At 51.6% G+C, this 22,662-nt stretch overlaps 2 protein-coding genes across 2 annotated transcripts; both read left to right on the top strand.

The window, feature by feature from the left end:
* Positions 1-12,050: 12,050 nt before the first annotated feature.
* LOC102452036 (olfactory receptor 52K2-like) lies at positions 12,051-12,992 on the top strand. The gene has a single exon (XM_006114207.2). It carries the CDS (start codon positions 12,051-12,053, stop codon positions 12,990-12,992), a length of 942 nt encoding a protein of 313 aa, XP_006114269.1.
* An 8,163-nt stretch (positions 12,993-21,155) lies between these two features.
* Positions 21,156-22,097, top strand: LOC102451790 (olfactory receptor 52K2-like). The gene has a single exon (XM_006114206.3). It carries the CDS (start codon positions 21,156-21,158, stop codon positions 22,095-22,097), a length of 942 nt encoding a protein of 313 aa, XP_006114268.3.
* Positions 22,098-22,662: the final 565 nt, after the last annotated feature.

Below are 22,662 nucleotides of genomic sequence, written 5' to 3'. Positions count from 1 at the left end.
TATAATTTATGCCATCATGTGCCAACAGTGTCCGTCTGCTATGTATATTGGACAAACTTCTCAGATACTTTGCCAAAGAATCAATGCACACAAAACAGACATCAGACAGTTTCACAAAGTAAAAACAGTTTCTTGCCATTTCAACCAGACTGGGCATCATCTCAATGACCTCACTACATGCATCCTGCTTCAAAGAGACTCTAACACCAAATTACAAAGGGAAGCCTCAGAACTGTCATTCATGCTTAAATTTGACACTTTACGAATTGACCTTAACAAAGATGCTAATTATCTTACCCATTACAAAGATAGCTTCCCCAATTATTACCCCAATATCATTATCTCATAGACACTAACCTCCCCTCCTCCCCCCGTTACTCCCCCTCTGTTCTAAAATCTGATTTGTCAATTTTATATTTTTTTACTGTTTGTTATTGTATCCCTTTGGTATATATGGTTGTGCCAATTTTCTTCCACAATTTGATCTGAGGAAGTGGGTCTGGCCCACGAAAGCTCATCCCCTAATAAACCGTCTTGATAGTCTTGAAAGTGCTGCATAGTCCTGTCTTTTGTTTCAGCAAGACCAGACTAACACAGCTACATCTCTATTACAACTCCAATGAATGGAGGCTGGAGAAAAGGCCTGGCTGTGAGAGTCTTAAAGAGCTTTATCCATTTTCTTATCGAAAAGACCATCATACTGAGACTTTTAAGGGGAAAATCTGTGGGTACTCATGGTCTCTGAACTCTAGCAGAGAAAGGCAGAGCCAGGGCCAATGGCTGAAAGATGAAACCAAAAACATTCCAGTTGCAAATAAGGGCCAAATGGTCAGCACTGAAGGTGAAGAGTCTTCGGAACACACTGGGAAGGGAAAAGCGGGATTCTCCAACTCCTCCCATCTGCAGATCGAGACTGGAGGCTTTCGTGGAAGAGCTGCTTTTGGGCTTGTTCACACTAAACACCCATTCCATCATTCCCCAGTGTAGACCCTACTTCCACTGACAGCAGAGGTTCCCTCATCAGCATGGATCACCCACCTCCCTGCGATGCAGTAAATAGGTAGAGGTAAGAATGTTTAAGGGGGATAAAGGATCTTTCGGAAAAGACTTTATTTTCCGAAAGATCCGCGTCTAGACTGGAGGCCATCAGCCAGAGTGGGCAGGAATGAAGGGAACAGAGTGAGGTTCTGTCCCATGACACTGGAGCAAACTCATCACATGTGAGAAGGGCCCTGGGATGTGCAGTGCCTGTGCAGCATGGAAAGCTCCGCGGACTGACTCTGTCCCCCTTCACACCCACGTCGCCCTGGGTTCCTTGAGCAGGGGAGCTCCTCAGCCGGAGCTGGTACCTGTGAGCGCTGAGAGGGACTTGTCTTCCCTGGGAATCACCTCAGGTGGCCGAGTGCTGTGCCACTCTCAGCCCCGCGTCTGCTGTATCATTCAACACGGGCAGCCGCGCAACATTTATAACGTAGCCCTGTGCAGTCCCGGGGGGCTCACTCAGCGTCTTGTGGGGAAGAGGCATCTGGTAGCAAACAGGCTGGAGAAAAGCCCCTCTGGGCATATAGGCTAATTATGCAGCTTTCAGAGTAAACAGTAATTTAGGGGCCTTCCCAGAGAAAATGAGAATTAGTGCGTTCTATTGTGAGTCATGGGGGGGTTGGCTGCTCTGAGCATGTGTGTATATTAAAAAAGTATAGTTAATTAATATACAAACTACAGTTCATGTGAGCTCTCCATAGGGCCTGATACCCTGTAAATGCCAGAGTGGATGGGTAGATTGTAGACAGTCAAATTTGGATAAAGCTGACTGTAATAAAGAAGTTCCGTGGGACACTTCTCAGAAGGTCTATTCAGAGTGAATTGCTTAGAGACAGGGCTACTTACAGTCCAAGACTGGGGCTCTTCCACTGTAAAGCAGCAAATCGGTCCCAAAGAGCACTTCCATTCACCACACAGGCTAGCAAGAAACTGTACAAGCAATAGACAGTACCCCCGTGTCCTCACCAGCACCCTTCTATATACAGAGGAGAGGTTGTGACAAACAACCCTACCAAATGAAAAGGTTCTTCTGCTCCCAAAAGACCTGCCACTTTCCAAGATAACAAAGATCTTACTCAGAAAAAAAAATATGCTGGGCCAGTCCTATAGAATCTAACATCGAAAGGTTTATTTGTAAAAAGAAAGAAAGAGATGATGAGAGTTAAAATAGTGAAAGGAATCAGGGTATGTCTACACTACCACCCTAGTTCGAACTAGGGTGGTTAATGTAGGCATTCGAAGTTGCAAATGTAGCCTGGGATTTAAATATCCCAGGCTTCATTTGCATCTTGCCAGGCGCCGCCATTTTTAAATCCCCGTACGTGCGGACTCCGTGCCTGCGGCTACACACGGCACGGAATAGGTAGTTCGAATTAGGCTTTCTAATTCAAACTACCGTTACTCCTCGTGGAATGAGGTGTATCGGTAATTTGAATTAGAGAGCCTAATTTGAACTACCTACTCCGTGCCGCATGTAGCTGCGGGCACGGAGTCCGCACTAACGGGGATTTAAAAATGGTGGCGCCTGGCAAGATGCAAATGAAGCCCAGGATATTTAAATCCCGGGCTACATTTGCAAATTCGAATGCCTACATTAACCACCCTAGTTCGAAACTAGGGTGGTAGTGTAGACATACCCTCAAATACTTACACCCATGGCAAAGCTCTGAGTGCAGGCTTGTAGCAATTTGGAATAAAAGGCTGGCTTAAGTCAAGTCTCTGGAGCACATCCTCCATTAGGATGTGTTGTCAGTCCTGTAGTCACCCTTCATGTCATAGCAAAGGTCCCCTTAAGATGAGAAGCCAGACTGAAGACAATACGGAGGAACCTTCAGGGCCCGTTGTATTTCATAGGCCATGTGGAGGGAATCTTTTCATTCTCTGTGGAAAAGCACAGCGATAAAATGGAGTTTGTCACACGAGCAAGTCATCTGTCTACACATGACACAGTTCTTTACAGGTGGAGGATGCTGCTTTGTAGCCTGAGCTAAGATTTTGTGTTAATTCCTAATGACCACCTGTAATGGACTGGTCTCTTGCGCCCCGCCCACGTTCAGGGGGGGCAATAAAGTCCCCTCGTACCGAGGGACCACTGACCCGCCTTTTGGTATGGCGGCCAGGGCCAGTCGCACGGTGGGTCGCACGGGGGGACCAGGGAGGGGACTCAGGCCCTCCCTCTCTCGGAGTCCCAGCCCAGGGCCCTAAGGCAGGGGGAAGGTCTCCCTTGCCAATGGAGGGAGTGGAGACACCTTAACCCTCCATTCACGGGGTCCACGGCCCTGCCCTGGGCCTTCTCTCCCCGGTTCGGGTCAGTCAACCTCCCCATCGCGGCTAGAGACTCACCGCATGCTGCCGCCTCCGAGCCTCCACAGGGGTTTTCGGCTTCTCCGGTTCTCCCCCCGACTCCTGTTCCTCCTGGCCCTTTTGAAAGGGCCGCCATTCCGCATCCCCCCTAGACTCCGCCCCCGGCTGCGTCACCCGGCTCCCCGGGAGTCCCGGGGTTACGTCACAGGTGATGTAATCTGAGTGCGCTGGTCTGGGCTGCGGCCCCACCGCCACGGCCGTATCCGCAGCGGGCGGAGCGATCTCGGGCTCCCCCGCGGCTCCCCCGCCGCTCCTGACAGTGTGGGGCAGCGGGATGGGACCGGCTGCCTCGTCACACACCTCCCCCCTTAAATCCTTTCCTAGTCCTGCTGCCCCCTCCTTCGCCCTTTCCGGTACCCGCAAAAAACAGTCTGCATTCGCATTAGCGGTGCCAGATCGGTGTTTTACTGTAAATTGGTATGGTTGCAGACTTAGATACCATCTTAATATCCGAGGGTTCGTATCCTTCATACTTCGGATCCATTGCAGGGGCGCATGGTCCGTTACCAAGGTGAATTTGCCGCCTAGAAGGAAATAGCGTAACGAGTCAACGGCCCATTTAAGGGCTAGGGCCTCTTTTTCTATTGTTGCGTATCCCCTTTCTTGGGGGAACAGCTTACGGCTCAAGTATAATATCGGGTGTTCCTCCCCTTCCTCCTCTTGGGCTAGCACTGCTCCCACCCCGAGGTCGGATGCGTCTGTTTGCAGAATAAACGGTTTGTTAAAGTCAGGCTGGATTAGTACCGGGGCGTGAGTTAGTGCGTATTTCAGTTTTTTAAAGGCCGCGTCACAGTGCTCCATCCACCTTACACGTTGTGGTTGCCCCTTGCCTGTCAGATCGGTCAGGGGGGCGGCTATTGAAGCAAAATTGTCCACGAACCGCCGATAGTAGCCGGCCAGCCCTAAGAATTGGCGTACTTGCTTTTTCGTGGTCAGGACGGGGTATTCCTGTACTGCTTGGACTTTACCCAGCAGGGGCTTAAGCTGCCCTCGTCCCACCGTATATCCCAGATAGGATACTTCTGTTTTCCCGAAGTGGCACTTTTTTGGGTTAGCTGTCAAGTTCGCTTGTTGGAGTGCCCCCAGTACGGCTGTTATGTGGCCCAAGTGCTGCTCCCAGGATCCGCTAAAGATAATAATGTCATTTATGTAAGCCACAGCATACTCTTGGTGGTCCCTCAGGATATGGTCCATCAGCCTTTGAAAGGTGGCCGTGGCCCCATGTAAGCTGAAGGGCATATTCACAAACTGATACAGCCCGAATGGAGTGGTGAAAGCCGTCTTGGCTTGGGCCCCGGGGGACAGGGGGATCTGCCAGTATCCCTTCGTAAGGTCTATGGTTGAAAGGTAGTGGGCCCTCCCCAATCGGTCTAGCAACTCATCTATGCGGGGCATGGGGTACGTGTCGAACCTGGAGATCGCGTTTACCTTGCAAAAGTCAATGCAGAATCGGGTGGATCCGTCTGCCTTCGGTACCAACACTATTGGGCTTCGCCATTCGCTTCGCGACTCCCGGATCACCCCCCACTTCAACATCGCTTGGAGCTCCTCCTTCACCACACCCCATAGCTTGCGCGGTAACGGTCGCAGGTGGTCACGCACCACCTTACCTGGCTCGGTTATGATGTCGTGGCATATCCCCTGGGCTCGTCCCGGCTGGCTGGTCAATACCCCCTGGAATTGTTGCAGCGTGTGTTTCACCTGTTCCCGCTGGGTCTCCGAAAGCGTCTCCTCAATCCTGGCCTGATAGCTGGCTATCTCGGGTTCTCCCCAGGGCCCGAATTCGATGTCGGTGGGCCGAGGGTCGATCAGGAGGGCTTCCCGGGGGTTCCACTTTTTCAGCAGATTTACATGATACACCTGCGTTTCCTTCCGGTTGCTATTGATCAAGACTTCGTAGTCGGCGGGACCTACCTGCCGCACTATTTTGAAAGGTCCCTGCCACCGGGCCAGTAATTTGGACTCCCCCTTTGGGAGTAATAGTAACACAGGGTCCCCTGGTGCGAATGTCCGGGCCTGGGCTCTACGGTTGTAATGGGCCCGCTGCCCCTCCTGGGCTTTTAGGAGATTTTCGCGTGCCCCTTCGGCCAGACCCCGGAGGCTCCTTCGTAATTTCTCTATATACTGCGCTACCCCAAGGGCCGGGGTTACTTGTTCTTCCCACCCCTCTCTTACCAGGTCGAGGATCCCCCGCGGGCGTCGCCTGTACAGTAGCTCAAAGGGGGAAAACCCGAGTGACGCTTGGGGTACCTCTCGGACCGCGAACATTAAAGCGGGCAACAGCTTATCCCAGTCCCGGGGATCGTCTGTGACGAACTTACGTAACATCCCTTTTAGTGTCCGGTTGAAATGTTCCACGACCCCGTCCGTCTGAGGATGGTAAACGGATGTTCGGAGCTTCCGCACCTGGAGGAGTCTACATAGTTCCGTCATTACTTTGGACATTAGGTTAGTCCCCTGGTCAGTCAACAACTCCTTTGGCAACCCCACTCGGGAGAATACCCTTACCAGTTCCTCTGCTATCGCGGTGGCTGTAGCCTTCCTCAGGGGGACCGCTTCGGGGTACCTGGTTGCGTAATCAATGATGACTAAAATATATGCATGCCCCGGCTCGACTTCTCTAGCAGCCCTACCAAATCCAACACGATGCGCTCGAATGGGGTCCCCACGATGGGGAGGGGAATGAGGGGGGAAGGAGGCACTTTGGACGTGGAAGTTTGCTGGCACTGGGGGCAAGAGGCACAGAAGTCTTTAACGTCTTGGTAGACCCCCGGCCAATAAAATCACTTGAGGATTCATTGCTGCGATTTTTCAATTCCCAAGTGGCCCGCCCAGGCGTGGTCGTGGGCTAACTCCATTACTTTCCACCTGTATGGCCAGGGTACGATCAGCTGCCGCCTTTCCTCCCCTCCTGCTTCCTCGGGGGTGACGCGGAACAGGCGGTCCTGGTGTACCTCAAAGTGGGGCCCTGGGGTCTTTTGCCCTCCCCTTCCCTCTGCCGCCCCTATCTGTGCCCACGCGTTCCGGAGGGTCGGGTCTTCCCGCTGTAGAGACACGAAGTCCCCTTCATCTAATCCCAGGTGGGGTGTTGTCGCCTGCGCGTCTAGCTGGGGTCCGGTCCCGGTCAATGGTCCTGCCACCTCCTCTCCGTGGGCCACTAGAACCTGCCCATCGTGTACTTTCCCCTTCGGGTTCCCTGGCGTCGGCCCCCAGTCACTCAGTAAGCAGGCTAACCTCAGCCAGTCTCTTCCTAGTAATGCGGGGTAGGCTAGTTTGGGCGTGATTGCCACCTCACAAGTGCCTTTCACCTGACCATCGTCAATCACCGCCCGTGTTGTGGGGTAAGAGTGGATGTCCCCGTGGACACACCGCATGTACACCCAGGGGCCCCGAGGTTTACGGGGCTTACGGACGTCGGCCCTTATTATCGTTTGGCCGCATCCTGAGTCTAGCACCACTCTCACCCGCCGTCCGTCCACCCGTATCCCATGTGTTATTTGTGCACTATCCCAGTTACCCCCCTTTACCTTCCCCGCGGGTCCTTGTCCGAACGTGCAGTCCATGAGTGGGCAGTCCTTTCTGTAGTGCCCTTCCTGACTGAACTGGAAACACACCCCGCGGGTTCCGGCCTCGGGCCTTGGGTTCCGCTCCGGCTCGGGGTGAGATCTGTCTGTACTGGGCATCGGCCCCTCTGGGTGGCTCCCCTCCCCTCTCCCACCATCATTCCTCCCTTCCCCCACCCCAGTTATGTGAAATAAACATACGTTTTTGTTTGAAAAACAGGAGTCTTTATTTGACAGTAGGTAGGGAGGGGAAAGGGGAAGGGGGGTAGGGTGGAAGAAGGCCCCAGTGGGGCATGCAAGGGAGAGGTCAGTCCTCCTTCACCTGGAAGCTCTCCCGCAGGGCTTCTTGGATCCGGACGGCCCCCCGCTGGGCTTCCAGGATGGCGGCGGTGCGGGGCTGACCGTAGTGTCCAGGCTGGCAGGAAAGCCTCCCCCTTTCACTCACACAAATTGTGGAGCACACAACATGCTGCCACCACGGGAGGGATGTTGTGCTCGGCCAGGTCCAGACGGGTGAGGAGGCATCGAAAGCGGGCTTTCAGTCGCCCGAAGGCCCCCTCCACCACGATGCGGGCCCTGGTCAGCCTGGCATTGAAGTCCTGGTGGGAGGGATTGAGGTGCCCCGTGTAGGGCTTCATCAGCCACGGCTGCAGTGGGTAGGCGGCATCCCCCACCAGGCACACGGGCATGTCTACGTCCCCGACCCTGATGTGGCGGTCGGGGAAGAAGGTCCTGGCCTGCAGCCACTGGCACACGGAGGAGTTGCGGTACACCCGGGTGTCGTGTGCTTTGCCGGACCAGCCCACATTAATGTCCGTGAACTGGCCCCAGTGGTCACACACGGCCTGCAGGAGGATGGAGAAGTACCCCTTGCAGTTGACGTACCGGGACGCCTGGTGTTCCGGGGCACGGATGGGGATGTGCGTCCCGGCGATGGCCCCACCGCAGTTGGGGAAGCCGAGGGCGCCGAACCCCCGGATGATGGCGTCCAGGTCGGCGAGGCAGACCACCCTGTTGAGCAGCACCCGGTTGATGGCCTTGACCACCTGCGGAGAGAGACACAGCAAAGCGCCAATCAGTGGGGCGCCCGGGTGGCTGGGAGCGTTCGTGCCCTGGCAGTGCCCCGCGCCCCACTCCCGGAAGCAACCCCCCTGGTGGTGTGTAGTACGGCAGGGACAGACCGACCCCTCCGGTGTGGGGCGCTTTCGCCTCTTCCCAGCCCTCCTTTGTCCCTGGGGCGGCCCATCCCCTTCTCGCAGCCCCCCTCCCCTCCCGGCGCAGTGGCCGACGAGTGCCGTACCTGCATGAGCACCGCTCCGACGGTGGATCTCCCCACGCCGAACTGGTTCCCGACGGATCGGTAGCTGTCCGGCGTGGAGAGCTTCCAGAGGGCGATGGCCACCTGCTTCTGGAGGGGGATGGCGGGCCTCATGCGAGTGTCCCTTCTGTGCAGGGCAGGGGCGAGCCACTCGCAGAGCTCCAGGAAGGTGTCCCTCCTCACCCTGAAGTTCTGGGTCCACTGTCGGTCCTCCCAGCGCTCCAGGACGATGCGGTCCCACCAGTCGGTGCTGGTGTCCAGACGCCTGACGCGGTGGGGCACGCCGGTGCCGGGGCGCCGCCGCGGCTCCTCCACGGCCCCCAGGGTGGCCAGGCGGAGAGGCAGGGGGCTGACGTGCACCAGGAGGTGCCAGGCAGCCTTGAGCCATTGGTGGCAGGCTTGCAGCAGCAAGTCCAGAAAGTGCACCAGAAGGTGCAGGGCGAGCTCTGGCTCCATGTTGCCACCTGCGGCGGCCCCCCCGAAGGGAAGCACCGACACAGACGGGCACAGAGACCAACGCTTTGCTGTCCCTCGGCGAGGTTGGCAAGCAAGCAGGAAAAGCTGAGAACCAGCTGTCCGGAGGGGTCCCTTTAAGCACGAACCTCAGATAGCCTCAGACAGCAGCCACACAAAGCAACTACTGACCTGATGCCCTGCCAGAACCAGTTTCAGCCGCCCTTAAATGCCCCCCTGCGTCCAATCAGTGTGGACGCGCTAGTTCGAATTAGCAAAACGCTAATTCAAACTAGTTTTTAGTTCTAGACATGTTAGTTCGAATTAGTTTAGTACCACCTCCAGGAATTAGGTGATTTGACCTTGCCTCCCAGTTTTGCCCTGACCCTCCTTTCTCTCTGCCAGTATAGCCCACGCTCCCTCCCATTTCCGACTCATCTCCCAGGTCTCCATATTCTCCACTTTCCTGTGGTCTTTGCTTATCTGTCCCCATCGAACCTATTTTAAAGCCCTCCTCACCAGGTTAGCCAGTCTTTGTGCAAATAGGGTCTTCCCCTCCTTGAAAGGTGAATACCATCTCTGCCCAGCAGTCCTTCCTGGAATAGCATCCCGTGGTCAAGGAAGCCAAAGCCCTCCTGGCAACACCATCCTCGCAGACAGGCATTACCTCCAGGATGCAGCTGTCTCTGCCCAGGCCCTTACCTTTGACGGAAAGGACCGAAGAGAATACCACCTGTGCTCCAAACTCCAATACTCCAAAGTTGGAGTACTGTGTCCAGTTCTGGGCACCGCATTTCAAGAAAGATGTGGAGAAATTGGAGAGGGTCCAGAGAAGAGCAACAAGAATGATTATAGGTCTAGACAAACTGACCTATGAAGGAAGATTGAAAGAATTGGGTTTGTTTAGTTTAGAAAAGAGAAGACTGATTCATTGGTTCTGTTAATCTTATTCCTATGTCTGTATCTTTTTTAATTAAACTTATACATCTTAGCCATGTACTTGTATTTCCAATGCTTGCTTCTGGGGGACGTCGACAGGTGGCTTGGACGGGCTATTCTCAAAGGATTGCTGGTTAAGGAGTGAATAGAGGCACTTGATTGACAAAAAGTCTTCGAGGGTACGTCTACCACTACAGCGCTAATTCGAATTAGCTTAGTCTACCACCTCCAGAAAATGAGCAATTTCCAAACAGCCCTGAAGAGATACCAGTAATGTCATCTGCTGCCAACCCGTGTCTGAGCTCCCCTTCCTAAGCCAGCTAATAGAGAAAGGTACCTCAGAACCAAGCCCTGGCCTCACCAGGATGGAGAGAGGGTCATGTAGGACTCAGGCCGCTGCACAGGCCAGGCCAAACCAGTAGATGGAGCTGGCTGGACCCAGGGGCAGTAAAGGGCATCGTCACCTGGCCTATGGGTCACAATGCCAGTCACATTTGCAGCAACTATCGGATGTTGTGGTTTTGGCCACAAAATAGCCATGTAAGATTTTCTTGAATCCACATCTGTGAGTGGCTCCAGGAAGGTGCAGGCTGCTACATTTCATCACCTTCAGCAAACCCAGCCTGGCTTTTAATTGGTTTGATAACAAGGAGCATTTTCTCTCTTGTCTCTGCTTGTCCCTGGCAGGTTGCATCCCCAGCTCCCACGGGGCACCATACACCCGAAAAGCAGAAGCCTGTTTGTTTATCTCACACTCTCTGCTGAGCTGTACCTGCTCAGGGGAGGCCCAAACCCTGGTGGGATTGCACAGCGATGGCTATAAACCTCCCTGCCCAGCTCTCCTCTGGCCCAGCACAGAGCCGCTCCGGACACCGCCCACTGCCACGTCAGCCCCTCTCTGCTGCGCAGGAGCTGGGTGAGTGCAGGGCTTGGCAGCCCAGAAATGACCCCGGTTAATGGTCACACAATAGCCCAAAAGAAGCAGAGAGCTGAGATGAGTGAGGGGGGACCCTGCAGGTTGTCACAAGTGAGGGAAGCTCAGAGCGGGTGGCTGAGAGCCACGTCCGCATGGCTGGTCTGCAGGAAAAGTACTTAGCCTGGGGACACTCACGGTTCCATTCCCCTTTAACTGCACAGAAGGTCAGGGCTGTGCATGGGGGCTTGGCAGAGAAATGTGAACGCAGGAGTGAATTTCTCTCTCTTTCATGGAGCCCAGCAGGCTTCCCAGCTCTCCTCCCTGTGGCAGAGTCCCCGGTATATTCAGGCAGGGCGGGTGGGGTCATATTTTGTGTCCAGATTGTTCCCTGTGAGGTCTGATTCCCCTCTCACAAAGTGGCTGCTCCCTTGGTCGCATTGGATTCAATGGCAACCGCTAGTATCTGGCTGAAGGCAGAATTTGGCTGGCAGCTTATTGTCAGCGTGATAGTTAATCCATCCGTGTTAGGTTGAAATTGGTATGACGACGTCTGCAGGCATCTTCTGCCCTGAGACACAGCGGTGTCTTGAAATACGGGATTAGTTCAATGGGTTGACATTGGACTCTGTGCCTCGCCTTCTGTCTGCTAGGAGTCTGCTCTCCAGCAACGGGTGTGAGCAGTCCACATCCCCCGTGTGTGCGGCAGCAGGGATCACCCTGGGATGGTCTGTCATTTCTTGTCTGTAGAACAGCAGTACACAGACGCTGTAATAAGTAGCTCTCTGCTCAATTCTCTCTTGGTGTATCTAGACGAAGTTTCGAAAAAACTTCCCCTGCATCTAGACGGCTGCTGCATTCTTTTGAAAGTAAATCGAAAGGACGCGGCAGTTTTTTTAAAGGCGGAAAACCTCGTTTTACGAGGAATAATGCCTTTTTTTCGAAAGTGCTCTTTCGAAATAAAGGCGCTATGGAATGCAAACTGTGCTTTTTTGAAAGAGAGCATCCAAACTCCTTGGGTGTTCTCTTTCGAAAAAGTCTAGACACTCTTTTTCGAAAGAGGCTTTTTTTGAAAGTATCTTCGAAAAAGCCTCTTTCAAAAGAGGCTTGAAGTCTAGAAGTAGCCTCGATGAGCTTCCTGCAAAAGGTAAAAGGTCTCAGAGTGCCATGCAGATGCTCCTATTTCACTTTCAGAAGGTACTTTCTGTACTTTGTAGTGATTTGAGTAAGAGAAGAGGACAGAAGAAACCCACCACCGAGCCCCCACTTACTGCTAAAACCTCTGTAATCAGACAGGAATGCCTGAACTGGAGAACTCAAGACGTGGTTACTATTGTAGCGTAGGATAGATGTAGAACTTGTCATGTTCACATCCACCAATTAATGACTGTGTAATGGTTAGTTACAGGGGCAGGAAGCAGTCATGCCAGCAAACTGAACATACCCAACTGGGCTCAGCATGGCCACTTCCAACTGGACCACACCTCACCCCTCCACCTTCATCCTCCTCGGCATCCCGGGGCTAGAGGAAGCCCATGTCTGGATCTCCATCCCCTTCTGCTCCGTCTACATCCTGTCTATCGTGGGGAACTGCCTCCTCCTGGCTGTGATCAAATCCGAGCCGATCCTCCACGAGCCCATGTACCTTTTCCTCGCCATGCTGGCATTTGCCGACCTGGTTATCTCAACTACCGCCGTGCCCAAAACCCTCTGCATTTTCTGGTTCAGGGACCAGGTTATTCATATTGATGCTTGCCTGGCGCAGGTGTTTTTGATTCACACACTTACTACCATGGAGTCCGGGTTCATGCTGGCCATGGCCTTTGATCGCTACATTGCCATCTGTAACCCACTGCGACACTCGGACATCCTGACCAGTCGGGTCATAGCCCAGATAGGGCTTGGTGTTGTGGTGAGAGGAGCCGTGTTACTTGGCCCACACCCGTTCATGCTCAAGCAGCTCCCGTATTGCACAACCAACGTCATTTCTCACACCTATTGTGAGTTCATGGCACTCGTAAAACTGGCCTGTGTGGATACCACAGCCATGAGAGCCTATAGCCTGCTTGTGGCGTTTCTAACAGCAGGGTTAGATTTTATCCTCATCATTCTGTCCTACATCTTGATCCTCCGGGCCGTCTTCCGCCTGCCCTCCAAGGAGGCCCGGCGCAAGTCCCTCAGCACCTGCAGCTCCCACGTGTGTGTCATGATAGCGTTCTACACCCCCGCCTTCTTCTCCTTCTTCTCCCACCGCTTTGGCCACGTGGCTCCTCATGTCCACATCCTCATTGCCAACATTTACCTGCTCTTCCCTCCCATGATGAACCCCCTCATCTATGGGGTGAGAACCCCGGGGATCCGCCAGAGATTGCTCTACATCCTGGGTCTCAAACGAGCCTAGAGTCCTACATGACAGGTCAGCAGCAGTGGAGCAAGGACCATGCAGCTGACTCTGGGCCCACAAGGCCAGGGATCCAAATAGTTCAGTCACCCCCTGCTATGGAAACCCACCTCATCTTGGGTGAGCAGCAGGGATAAGACACACATTCATCTGAGTTTGCAGGAAACCCCCTTTTCATTGTTCTGGTTCAGCATTTCCACCCGGCCCATAGAATCATACAATCCTAGGATGGCCTGGTGCTAAGGCCAGCAGAGCTCCAGCTGTTCACACCAGCTGTTGCATGGGCTCGGATGTGCTAAGGATTTGGCCAACAGGACTTCACAAAGAGCTGGTTCTGCAGCATGGAGGGCACTAGGAGTTTTGCCCCATTTCCTGCTGTTATGAATAGGAGCTGCAAGGGAGAGTTTGCCTTATCTGGAGAGCGAGGAAAGTGTTAAGCTAACTGTGGACATGTACGTGAGGGAAGGGGCTTTGGGCATTCTACCAATAAAATGCAGATAAGAAATTTCAAATGAGAGAGAGGTTGTTTTAGGACGGTGGGTTTTGGTTTTGGTTTTTTTGGTGCAAGCAGCAGTTTTTCCCCATGGAGTAGGAGAGATGGACTCTCCCAGCAACAGACTCCTTGAATTAATTGAAATGTGTAAGTAGGGGAAAAATTAGATAGTCCGCCAGGTTTTATTGTTTTCCTTGTTTGGGGGTTTGGAAATCATGTCTGAGCTCATTAATTGTTTTTTCTCTTCTCTTTTGTAACTAAGAATTACAGCCCAGAGAGAATCCCTGAGTCTATTTCAATCCATGGTTTTTAACGCCCAGTCATTTACTATGCTTTCAACAGCAATCTTGTTTTAATAATAAAAGTGTTTTCTTTTTGTTTTGGTCAACTGGTGTCGGTTGATTTTTGTGTCCTTAAACCTATGTGCCTAAGTGAAACCAGGTTACCCAGGAGAAGCAGAGTCCTACTGATCTCTGCCTATTATCCCAACTCCAAGCAAAATGGAAGTTGGGGCAGGCTGGAGAGCTTTGCCTCAGGACAGTGATTCCGAGTGGTTTCTTCTCTGGAAAAGAGTTTATTTTATATTTTTAGATAAACTTGGTGGTGTCAGATCAGAATATTTCTTTTTGGATCTCAGGGAAACTCAGGCCAGATAAGTTTGTTCCTGGGAATTACAGAGACAGGTTCTAATAGATTTTATTTCTGCTAGCGGGCCCCCATATCTACTCTTGAAGTGCCAGATTAGGGAACTGAGCCATGACACCTGCCTCACACAGGGGGCAGAAAATCCTAGAATCCTAGAATCCAAGGGTCAGAAGAAACTTCAGAAGTCATCAAGTCCAGCCCCCTGTCCAAAGCAGGACCAACCCCAACTCAATCATCCCAGCCATGGCTTGGTCAAACCAGGACTTATAAACCTCGAGGGATAGAGATTCTACCCCCTCCCTAGGGAACCCATCCCAGTGCTTCCCCACCCTCCGAGTGAAATAGTTTTCCTAATAGCCAACCTAGACCTCCCCCACGGCAACTTGAGAACATTGCTGCCAGTGAGCTCAGAGACTTAACCTATAAGATGCTGGGCAATACACAGCTTCTCTGTCCCATGAGCTTCAATCTGAACAGACAAAATGGACTCCAGGCACTTTAATTTCCAGCTTTTCGACCCACTCCCTACCACACTCTCTCTCATGCCCAGCCCTCTGCACCTTTCCCTGCTGCCCTGCATCGACCTTATCTCAGAGCTGGCCTGGTTTCAACACAGGGTTTGGGTGGGTGTCTCCACACAGGTCCAGCTCCCCATTTTCTAGCAGTATGTGCAATTCCCTAGTCATCTGCTGTGCTAGCATAATGCCAACAGGCAGAACAGAACCTGGGATCTCTGGAACTCATGAGAATTCATGAGCTTCTGCCATCTGAGCTCAAATCCAGCTGGATTTGAGCTGAGGCTGTAGAGCAAACTCATTCTCTCTCTATGTGGTCTAGGTGCCAGTACATGGGACAGTGATCCACAACCAGCAGGTGTGTGGGTTACAGCAGCCTTCATGTCATCTGGAGCAGAAACGTCTTTTCCAAGCATGCCGGCACTTCTGTAACCCCAGAGTCTCTTTCAGGGCCAGGCTTTTTACTAACCTCTTCTGTTTGGCTCTCATGGTAGATGGGAATCCAGCCTGCTCCTGTACCCAGTTCTGGCCAAACGCAAAGTATCCTGGGAGTCAGTCTGCTCAGGGAAAGAATGGGAATTGTGGGCTACAGCAGAGAACGCTGGGAAGGTAGCAAGGAGCTAAATCATATCCCTGTTTTCACTAAGTTCCCTGGCAGACAGCAAGAGCTGTGCTGAAAACGGCCTGGGATCGTGCAGGCTGCTCTCTGGAGGATAAGAGAGAACTGGGATGGAGAAAGGATGGGGTCTCTCTGCAGCAAAGAGCTCTGGGAAGAAGACTATGGCCGGGGCTGGGTGGAAGCGTAATTACTGGCTTTTGGGAAGGGTGTGGAAGCAAGGATTGAGGAGGGGAGGAGTCTCCGCACACTGAGAGAAGAGGAGAACAGGGCTGGGGACTGGCAACAAGAGGGTTTCTGACTGGATGTGCAGGAGGCACCAAACATGGCCTGTAACCACAGAGGCAAGAGGAGACCACAAATCAGATTGATTCAGGGCCCCGGGCTCCATCACTGGGGGTTCCATTTTAGCAAGGGCAGAAATTCAACAGTACCCTGGGATAACAACAGGGGGCATTAGGGAAGCCGGGATTATTTCCTGTGTAGCCAGTGGCCAGACAGGCAGATGATTCTAGAAGAACAGCGGGTTGGAAAGTTTTCTAGGAAACAGGGGGTGTCTTTACTCTGGGCAGCCGGTGCCCAGACAGATGCTGGAGGAAGAATCACCTGTTGGCTTTGCTGACTCACCAGGTCAAAGCAATTCCCCTGGTATGGCCATGGGCAACCGAGTCATTGCATAATTACTCCCTTGTTGGACAATGGTTGTTGCTGGTTACTGGATCTCCACCTGGACATCTCCTTTGTTGTTATCATGGAAGTGATAATATCTGGGCAGTTCTCAACTCCCAGCATAGTTTAATGACAAACACACAACACTTATCTCATGCCATACACAATCATACATTAAGCTAAGGCAGTGGATTTCAGCAGTCCATAATCTGGACAAGAAAGGGAATGTGAATGACATGCTTGAATTTGACACTTTACACCGGGGTCTTAACAAAGACACTAATTATCTTACCCGTTACAAAGATAGCTTTCCCAATTATCACCTCTAATATCATTAGCTCATAGACATTTACCTTCCCCGCTCCCATTTCCCCTCTGTTCTGAAATGTGATTTGTCATTTTTCTATGTGTTCACTTTTTTTTGATTGTATCCCTTTGGTATATATGGTCATGCCTATTTTCTTCCACAATTTGATCTGAGGAAGTGGGTCTGGCCCACGAAAACTCATCATCTAATAAACCATCTTGTTAGTCTTTAAAGTGCTACATAGTCCTGTCTTTTGTTTCAGCTAGACTAGACTAACACAGCTACATCTCTATTACTATAAATAAAGAACAAGTTAAAAATCACTGAGAAAAGTTAGATGTCTGCAAGTCACCAGGGCCTGATGAAATGCATCCTACAATACTCAAGGGCTGTGTCTACACTGGCATGAATTTCCGGAAATGCTTAAAATGGAATGCTATTCCGTTTTCAGTTTTTCCAGAAAAGGAGCATCTACATTGGCAGGCTGCTTTTCCGGAAAAGCCCTTTTTCCGGAAAAGCATCTGTGGCCAATGTAGACGCGCTTTTCCGGAAAAGACTACTGGGCTGTCTACACTGGCCCTTTTCCGGAACAGTGTTCCGGAATAAGGACTTATGCCCGAGCGGGAGCAGAATAGTTTTTCCGGAATAGCGGCTGATTTTGTACAGTAGAGCATCGTTGCTTTTCCGGAAATTCAAGGGCCAGTGTAGACAGCTCGCAGCTTATTCCGGAAAAGCGGCTGATTTTCTGGAATAAGTTGCCCAGTGTAGACACAGCCAAGAAGCTGATAGAGGATGTATCTGAACCTGTAGCTATCATCTTTGAAAAGTCATGGAAGACAGGATAGATTCCAAAAGACTGGAAAAGGGCAAATCTAGTCCTCATCTATAAAAAGGGAAATAAGACCATCCCAGGAAACTACAGACCAGTCAGTTTAACTTCTGTTCCAGGAAAGATAATGGAGCAAGTAATTAAGGAAATCATCAGCAAATACTTGGAAGATAGTAAGGTGATAGGGAACAACCACCATGGATTTGTAAGGAACAATTCATGTCAAACCAATTTGATAGATTTCTTTGATAGCATAACGAGTCTTGTGGATAAAGGCGAAGCAGTGGACATGGTATACCTAGACTTTAGTAAGGCATTTGATACGGTCTTGCATGATATTCTTATCAATAAACTAGATACAACTTAGATGGGGCTACTATAAGGTGGGTGCATAACTGGCTAGATAACCATTCTCAGAGAGTAGTTCTTAACGGTTCACAATCCTGCTGGAAGGGTATAACAAGTGGGGCTCTGAAGGGGTCTGTTTTGGGACCAGTTCTGTTCAATATCTTTATCAACAATTTAGATATTGGCATAGAGAGTACACTTATCAAATTTGCAGATGATACCAAGCTGGGAGGGGTTGCAACTGCTTTGGAGGACAGGGTCATAATTCAAAATGATTTGGACAAATTGGAGAAATGGTCTGAGATAAATAGGTTGAAGTTTAATAAAGGCAAATGCAAAGTGCTCCACTTAGGAAGGAGCAATCAGTTTCACACATACAAAATGGGAAGCGACTGTCTAGGAAGTACTGCAGAAAGGGATCTAGGGGTTATAGTGGACCAACAGATAAATATGAGTCAACACCGTGACACTGTTGCAAAAAAAGCAAACATGAATCTAGGGTGCATTTACAGGTGTATTGTGACTCAAGAAGTCATTCTTCCGCTCTACTTTCTGCTGATTAGGCCTCAATTGGAGTATTGTGTCCAGTTCTGAGCACCACATTTCAAGGAAGATGTGGAGAAATTGGAGAAGGTTCAGAGAAGAGCAACAAGAATGATTAAATGTCTAGAGAACATGACCTATGAAGGAAGGCTGAAAGAACTGGGTTTGTTTAGTTTAAAAAAGGGAAGATTGAGGGGGTGACATGAGAGCAGTTTTCAGGTATCTAAAAGGGTGTCACAAGGAGGAGGGAGAAAACTTGAACAAGAAGCAATGGGCTTAAACTGCAGCAAGGGAGGTTTAGGTTGGACATTAGGAAAAAGTTCCTAACTGTCAGGGTGGTCAAACACTGGAATAAATTGCCCAGGGAGGTTGTAGAATCCCCATCTCTGGAGATATTTCAGTCCTAGTATTCTATCATAGTATTCTATGATACCCTAGAAAGTTTAGCTGAGACAGCAATGTTGGCTGGAGGTGATTGCTCGTGCATGTGTCGCTGATGTCACTTGCTTCCCATATAAGCTACATCTACACAAGGAGGGTTTGCCAGTAAAGCCGTCATGCCCTGATTGAATCTTAAAACTGTCATGGGGTGTGGGAACTAATCGCTTGTGTAGTCACTGAGCAGCTAGTGAGCTGGCAGCAGGATCCTGTACTTGCAATGGGGCTGCTGCTTTCCATGTTCCCCTGATCCCAGGCCTGGTAGAGTGGGACAGGCCTGACAACTGCACCCTGGAGCCAGCACCAGCTCAGAGACCATGGTGGCCCTATGGGAGACTCCAGTCCCAGCACAAGTCCTTCCTCCCTCCACTCACTAGGGACTCCCTGAAGCCAATCTCAGGCATGGCCAGGCAGCCACAGCTCATGAAGACCTCCTACTGTTGGGTGGGCCCATCCCACACCTGAGTTAGCCAGAGCCGGGGCAGTGAGCAGCTGCGATGAATGGGGGAGGGGGATAATGCCCTTTTCTGAACGTGACAGCCATTCCGTTAATGAAACTGGCCTCACTAACTTGAGACGAACTCAAATTGTCTTGCCTGCAAGGGGTAAGCCACAGAGAGTGGGATCTCCAATTGGAAACCTTGACCTTCCTCTTCCAGTTGTGTGAGCAGAGCCGAGCCTGGAGGGTCATGAATGAAGCCAGTGAACCAGGCATGGAGAATCCAGACACATCCATGTCTAGGCAAGGTCTAACTCTTGAAGCAACAGATACGTGAGTAGAACAGGGAATATTTAGTCAGACGTGATTAGGGTATTTTTGTTATTTCTGGTTTGTTTCTCTGTGCTGAGCACATACAACTACCCCTCACACTGAACTTTCCTAACTAATCCCCAGGGAAGCAAGTCTCTGAGTTTTAATTTTTTTCCAGTTGCTCTGGATCACCTAACAGCCAAGTAATGTTTCACCAAGTGTGTGAGGTTGGTGTCTGTTGTTGTCGTTGCTATTACAAATCACTCCTGTAAGACAATGATCTGGTTTCTGTGTCCTAGAAGGTGGGAGCTTCGGTGTGCTCAGGCCTACTGCAAAGCCAACCTAGCAAGAGAAATCACAGCTCTCAAGCTCCCTCCAGACGGGTTGAGGATGTCTCATGGGAGGGAATTCCCAAGTGCACCTTCCTGGGCTTCAAAGAGGTGTTTGCAGTTGGGTGGCAGTGACAATACCAACCCAAAGCCAGGGAATGTGGCACAACGGGGAATAGTTAACACAAGCTTTTAGGGACAAGATGTTTTAAAGTCTCCTGGGACCCTCAACTTCAGCCACTGGAGTGCCAGAGTGGGGAACGGCCTTGAGAGAGGCCTTCTGACCTGGCGCATATGGTCACAATGCCACTCAAGTTAGTAGCAACAGTCAAATGTTGAGGTTTCTGCCACCAAATGGCAGACAGCGATTTCCTTGCAGCTGGATCTATGAATGACTCCAGGAACGTGCAGAACGTCAATCAGATCCTAGAGTTCAAGCCCCTTGGCAACCACTGGACTGCTTCTAATTGGCTTTATAATTAGGAGTGTTTTTCCTCTTATCTCTACTAGCCCTCAGCATGTTGTCTTCCCCTGACAACACCATATGTCCAGCAGGGGGAAAGCAGGGGCCTGTTTGTCTGTCTCACACTCTCTGCTGAGCTGCAGCTGCTCAGGGGAGGCCCAAACCCTGCTGGGATTGCACAGCGATGGCTATAAACCTCCCTTCCCAGCTCTCCTCTGGCCCAGCACAGAGCCGCACCAGACACCGCCCGCTGCCCACGGCAGCCCCTCTGCTGAACAGCTGGGTGAGTGCAGGGCTTGGCAGCCCAGAAATAACCTTCGTTAACAGCCCCTACCTCACGTAATAGCTCAGAAAATGCACAGAGCTGAGATGGGTGAGGAGGGACCCTGCAGGCTGTCACAAGGAAGTGAAGCTCAGAGAGGGGCAGGCTGGGAGCCACGTCTGTGCGGCAGGTCCGGGGAACACTCACGGTTCCATTCCCCTTTAATTGCACAGAAGGGCAGAGTGTCCAGTGTGGCTTGACTGGGAAATGTGAACTCGGGAGTGAATTTCCCTCTCCCCAGCAGGCTTCCAGCTCTCCCCCTTGCAGCAGTCACCTGTATGTTCCGGGCTGGATGGGAGGTCTGATAATATGTGTCCAGGCTGTTCCCTGTGAGATCTGGCTCCTGCCTAGGTCGCATTGGATCCAATGGCCACCAATTGCACTCGGCTGGAGGCAGAATTTGGCTGGCAGGTTCTTGTCAGTGTTACATTGAATCCATCCATGTTGGGTTGAAATTGTGATGGCAATGTCTGCAGGAAGTTTCTGCAGACACTGAACATGGGATCAGTTCAATACGTTTACACTGGCCTCTGTGATTCAGCTTCTGTCTGCTGGGAGACAGCAAGGATCGCCCTCGGGGTTGTCTGTTGTTACTTGTCTGTAGAACAGCAGTACTCAGAAGCCGGAATTAGCAGCTCTCTGTCCAATTCTCTCTATGCCTTGCCTACAAAGGACACAAGGAAATGGAATACCGAGCCCTCGTTAACTGCTAAAACCTCTGTAACCAGAGAGGAATGTCTGAACTGGAGGACTCAAGACGTGGTTACTGTTGTCTCATAGGATGGATGTAGAACTTGTCATGTTCACATCCACCAATTAATGATTGTGTAATGGTTAGTTACAGGGGCAAGAAGCAGTCATGCCAGCAAACTGAACACACCCAGCTGGCCTCAGCATGGCCACTTCCAACTGGACCACACCTCACCCCTCCACCTTCATCCTCCTCGGCATCCCGGGGCTAGAGGAAGCCCACATTTGGATCTCCATCCCCTTCTGCTCCGTCTACATCCTGTCTGTCGTGGGAAACTGCCTCCTTCTGGCTGTGATCAAATCCGAGCCGAGTCTCCACGAGCCCATGTACCTTTTCCTCGCCATGCTGGCCTTCGCCGACCTGGTTATCTCAACAGCCGCTGTGCCCAAAACCCTCTGCATTTTCTGGTTCAGGGACCAGGCCATTCATATCAACGCTTGCCTGATCCAGGTGTTTTTGGTTCACGCGGTTGGTACCATAGAGTCCGGGTTCATGCTGGCCATGGCCTTTGATCGCTACGTCGCCATCTGTAACCCGCTGCGACACTCGGACATCCTGACCCGTCCAGCCATAGTCAAGATAGGGCTTGTCGTTGTGGTGAGGGGCGCTCTGTTACTGTGCCCACACCCATTTCTACTGAAGCAGCTCCCGTATTGCACAACCAACATCGTTTCTCACACCTATTGTGAGTTCATGGCACTTGCGAAACTGGCCTGTGTGGATACCACAGCAATGAGAGCCTATAGCCTGCTTGTGGCGTTTCTAACAGCAGGGTTAGATTTTATTCTCATCGTTCTGTCCTACATCCTGATCCTCCGGGCCGTCTTCCACCTGCCCTCCAAGGAGGCCCGGCGCAAGTCCCTCAGCACCTGCAGCTCCCATGTGTGTGTCATGATAGCATTCTACACCCCCGCCTTCTTCTCCTTCTTCTCCCACCGCTTTGGTCACATAGCTCCCCACGTCCACATCCTCATCGCCAACATTTACCTGCTCTTCCCACCCATGATGAACCCCATCATCTACGGTGTGAGAACCCCAGGGATCCGCCAGAGATTGCTCCACATCCTGGGCCTCAAACCAGCCTAAAGTTTCACAAGACGGCTCTGCAGCAATGGAGCAAGGACCATGCAAATCACATCAGGAAGGCCAGGAATGCATGTGGGTTCGTCACCCCTGCTGCGGAAACCCACCTGAGCCTGGCTGGGCAGCAGGGCTAATAAACATGCTTGTTGGGTTTGGAGCAAAACCCAGCTCCCCCTTTTCAATGTTCCCACTCAGCATTTCCACCTGGCCCATAGACTCCTAGAATCCATGGGTGGCCTGGTGCTGAGACCATTGGGGCTCTGGACGTTCACACCAGCTGAGGCTCAGGCCCGGCTGTTGCTATAGTAACAGGATATTGCAAAGGGCTGGGCCTGCTGCATGGTGGCCACTAGGAGTTTTGCCCCTGTCTCCTGGCTCACAGCGAGGGCAGAACATCGTAGAATCCTACAATCCTGGGGTTAGGAGTCATCATGTCGAGCCCCCTGCCCAAAGCAGGACCAAATCAGGCCAGCCAGGGCTTGGTCAAACTGGGACATAAAAAAATCTAGGGATGGAGATTCCACCCCCCTCCCTAGGGAACACATCCCAGTGTTACCCCACTGGCCTA

The sequence above is a fragment of the Pelodiscus sinensis genome, chromosome 1 (genome assembly GCF_052426305.1).
Source record: "Pelodiscus sinensis isolate ZL-2025 chromosome 1, ASM5242630v1, whole genome shotgun sequence".
Classification (NCBI taxonomy): Eukaryota; Metazoa; Chordata; order Testudines; family Trionychidae; genus Pelodiscus; species Pelodiscus sinensis.
Note: the sequence above shows the minus strand (reverse complement) of the source record. Positions and strands in the feature narration are given on the sequence as shown.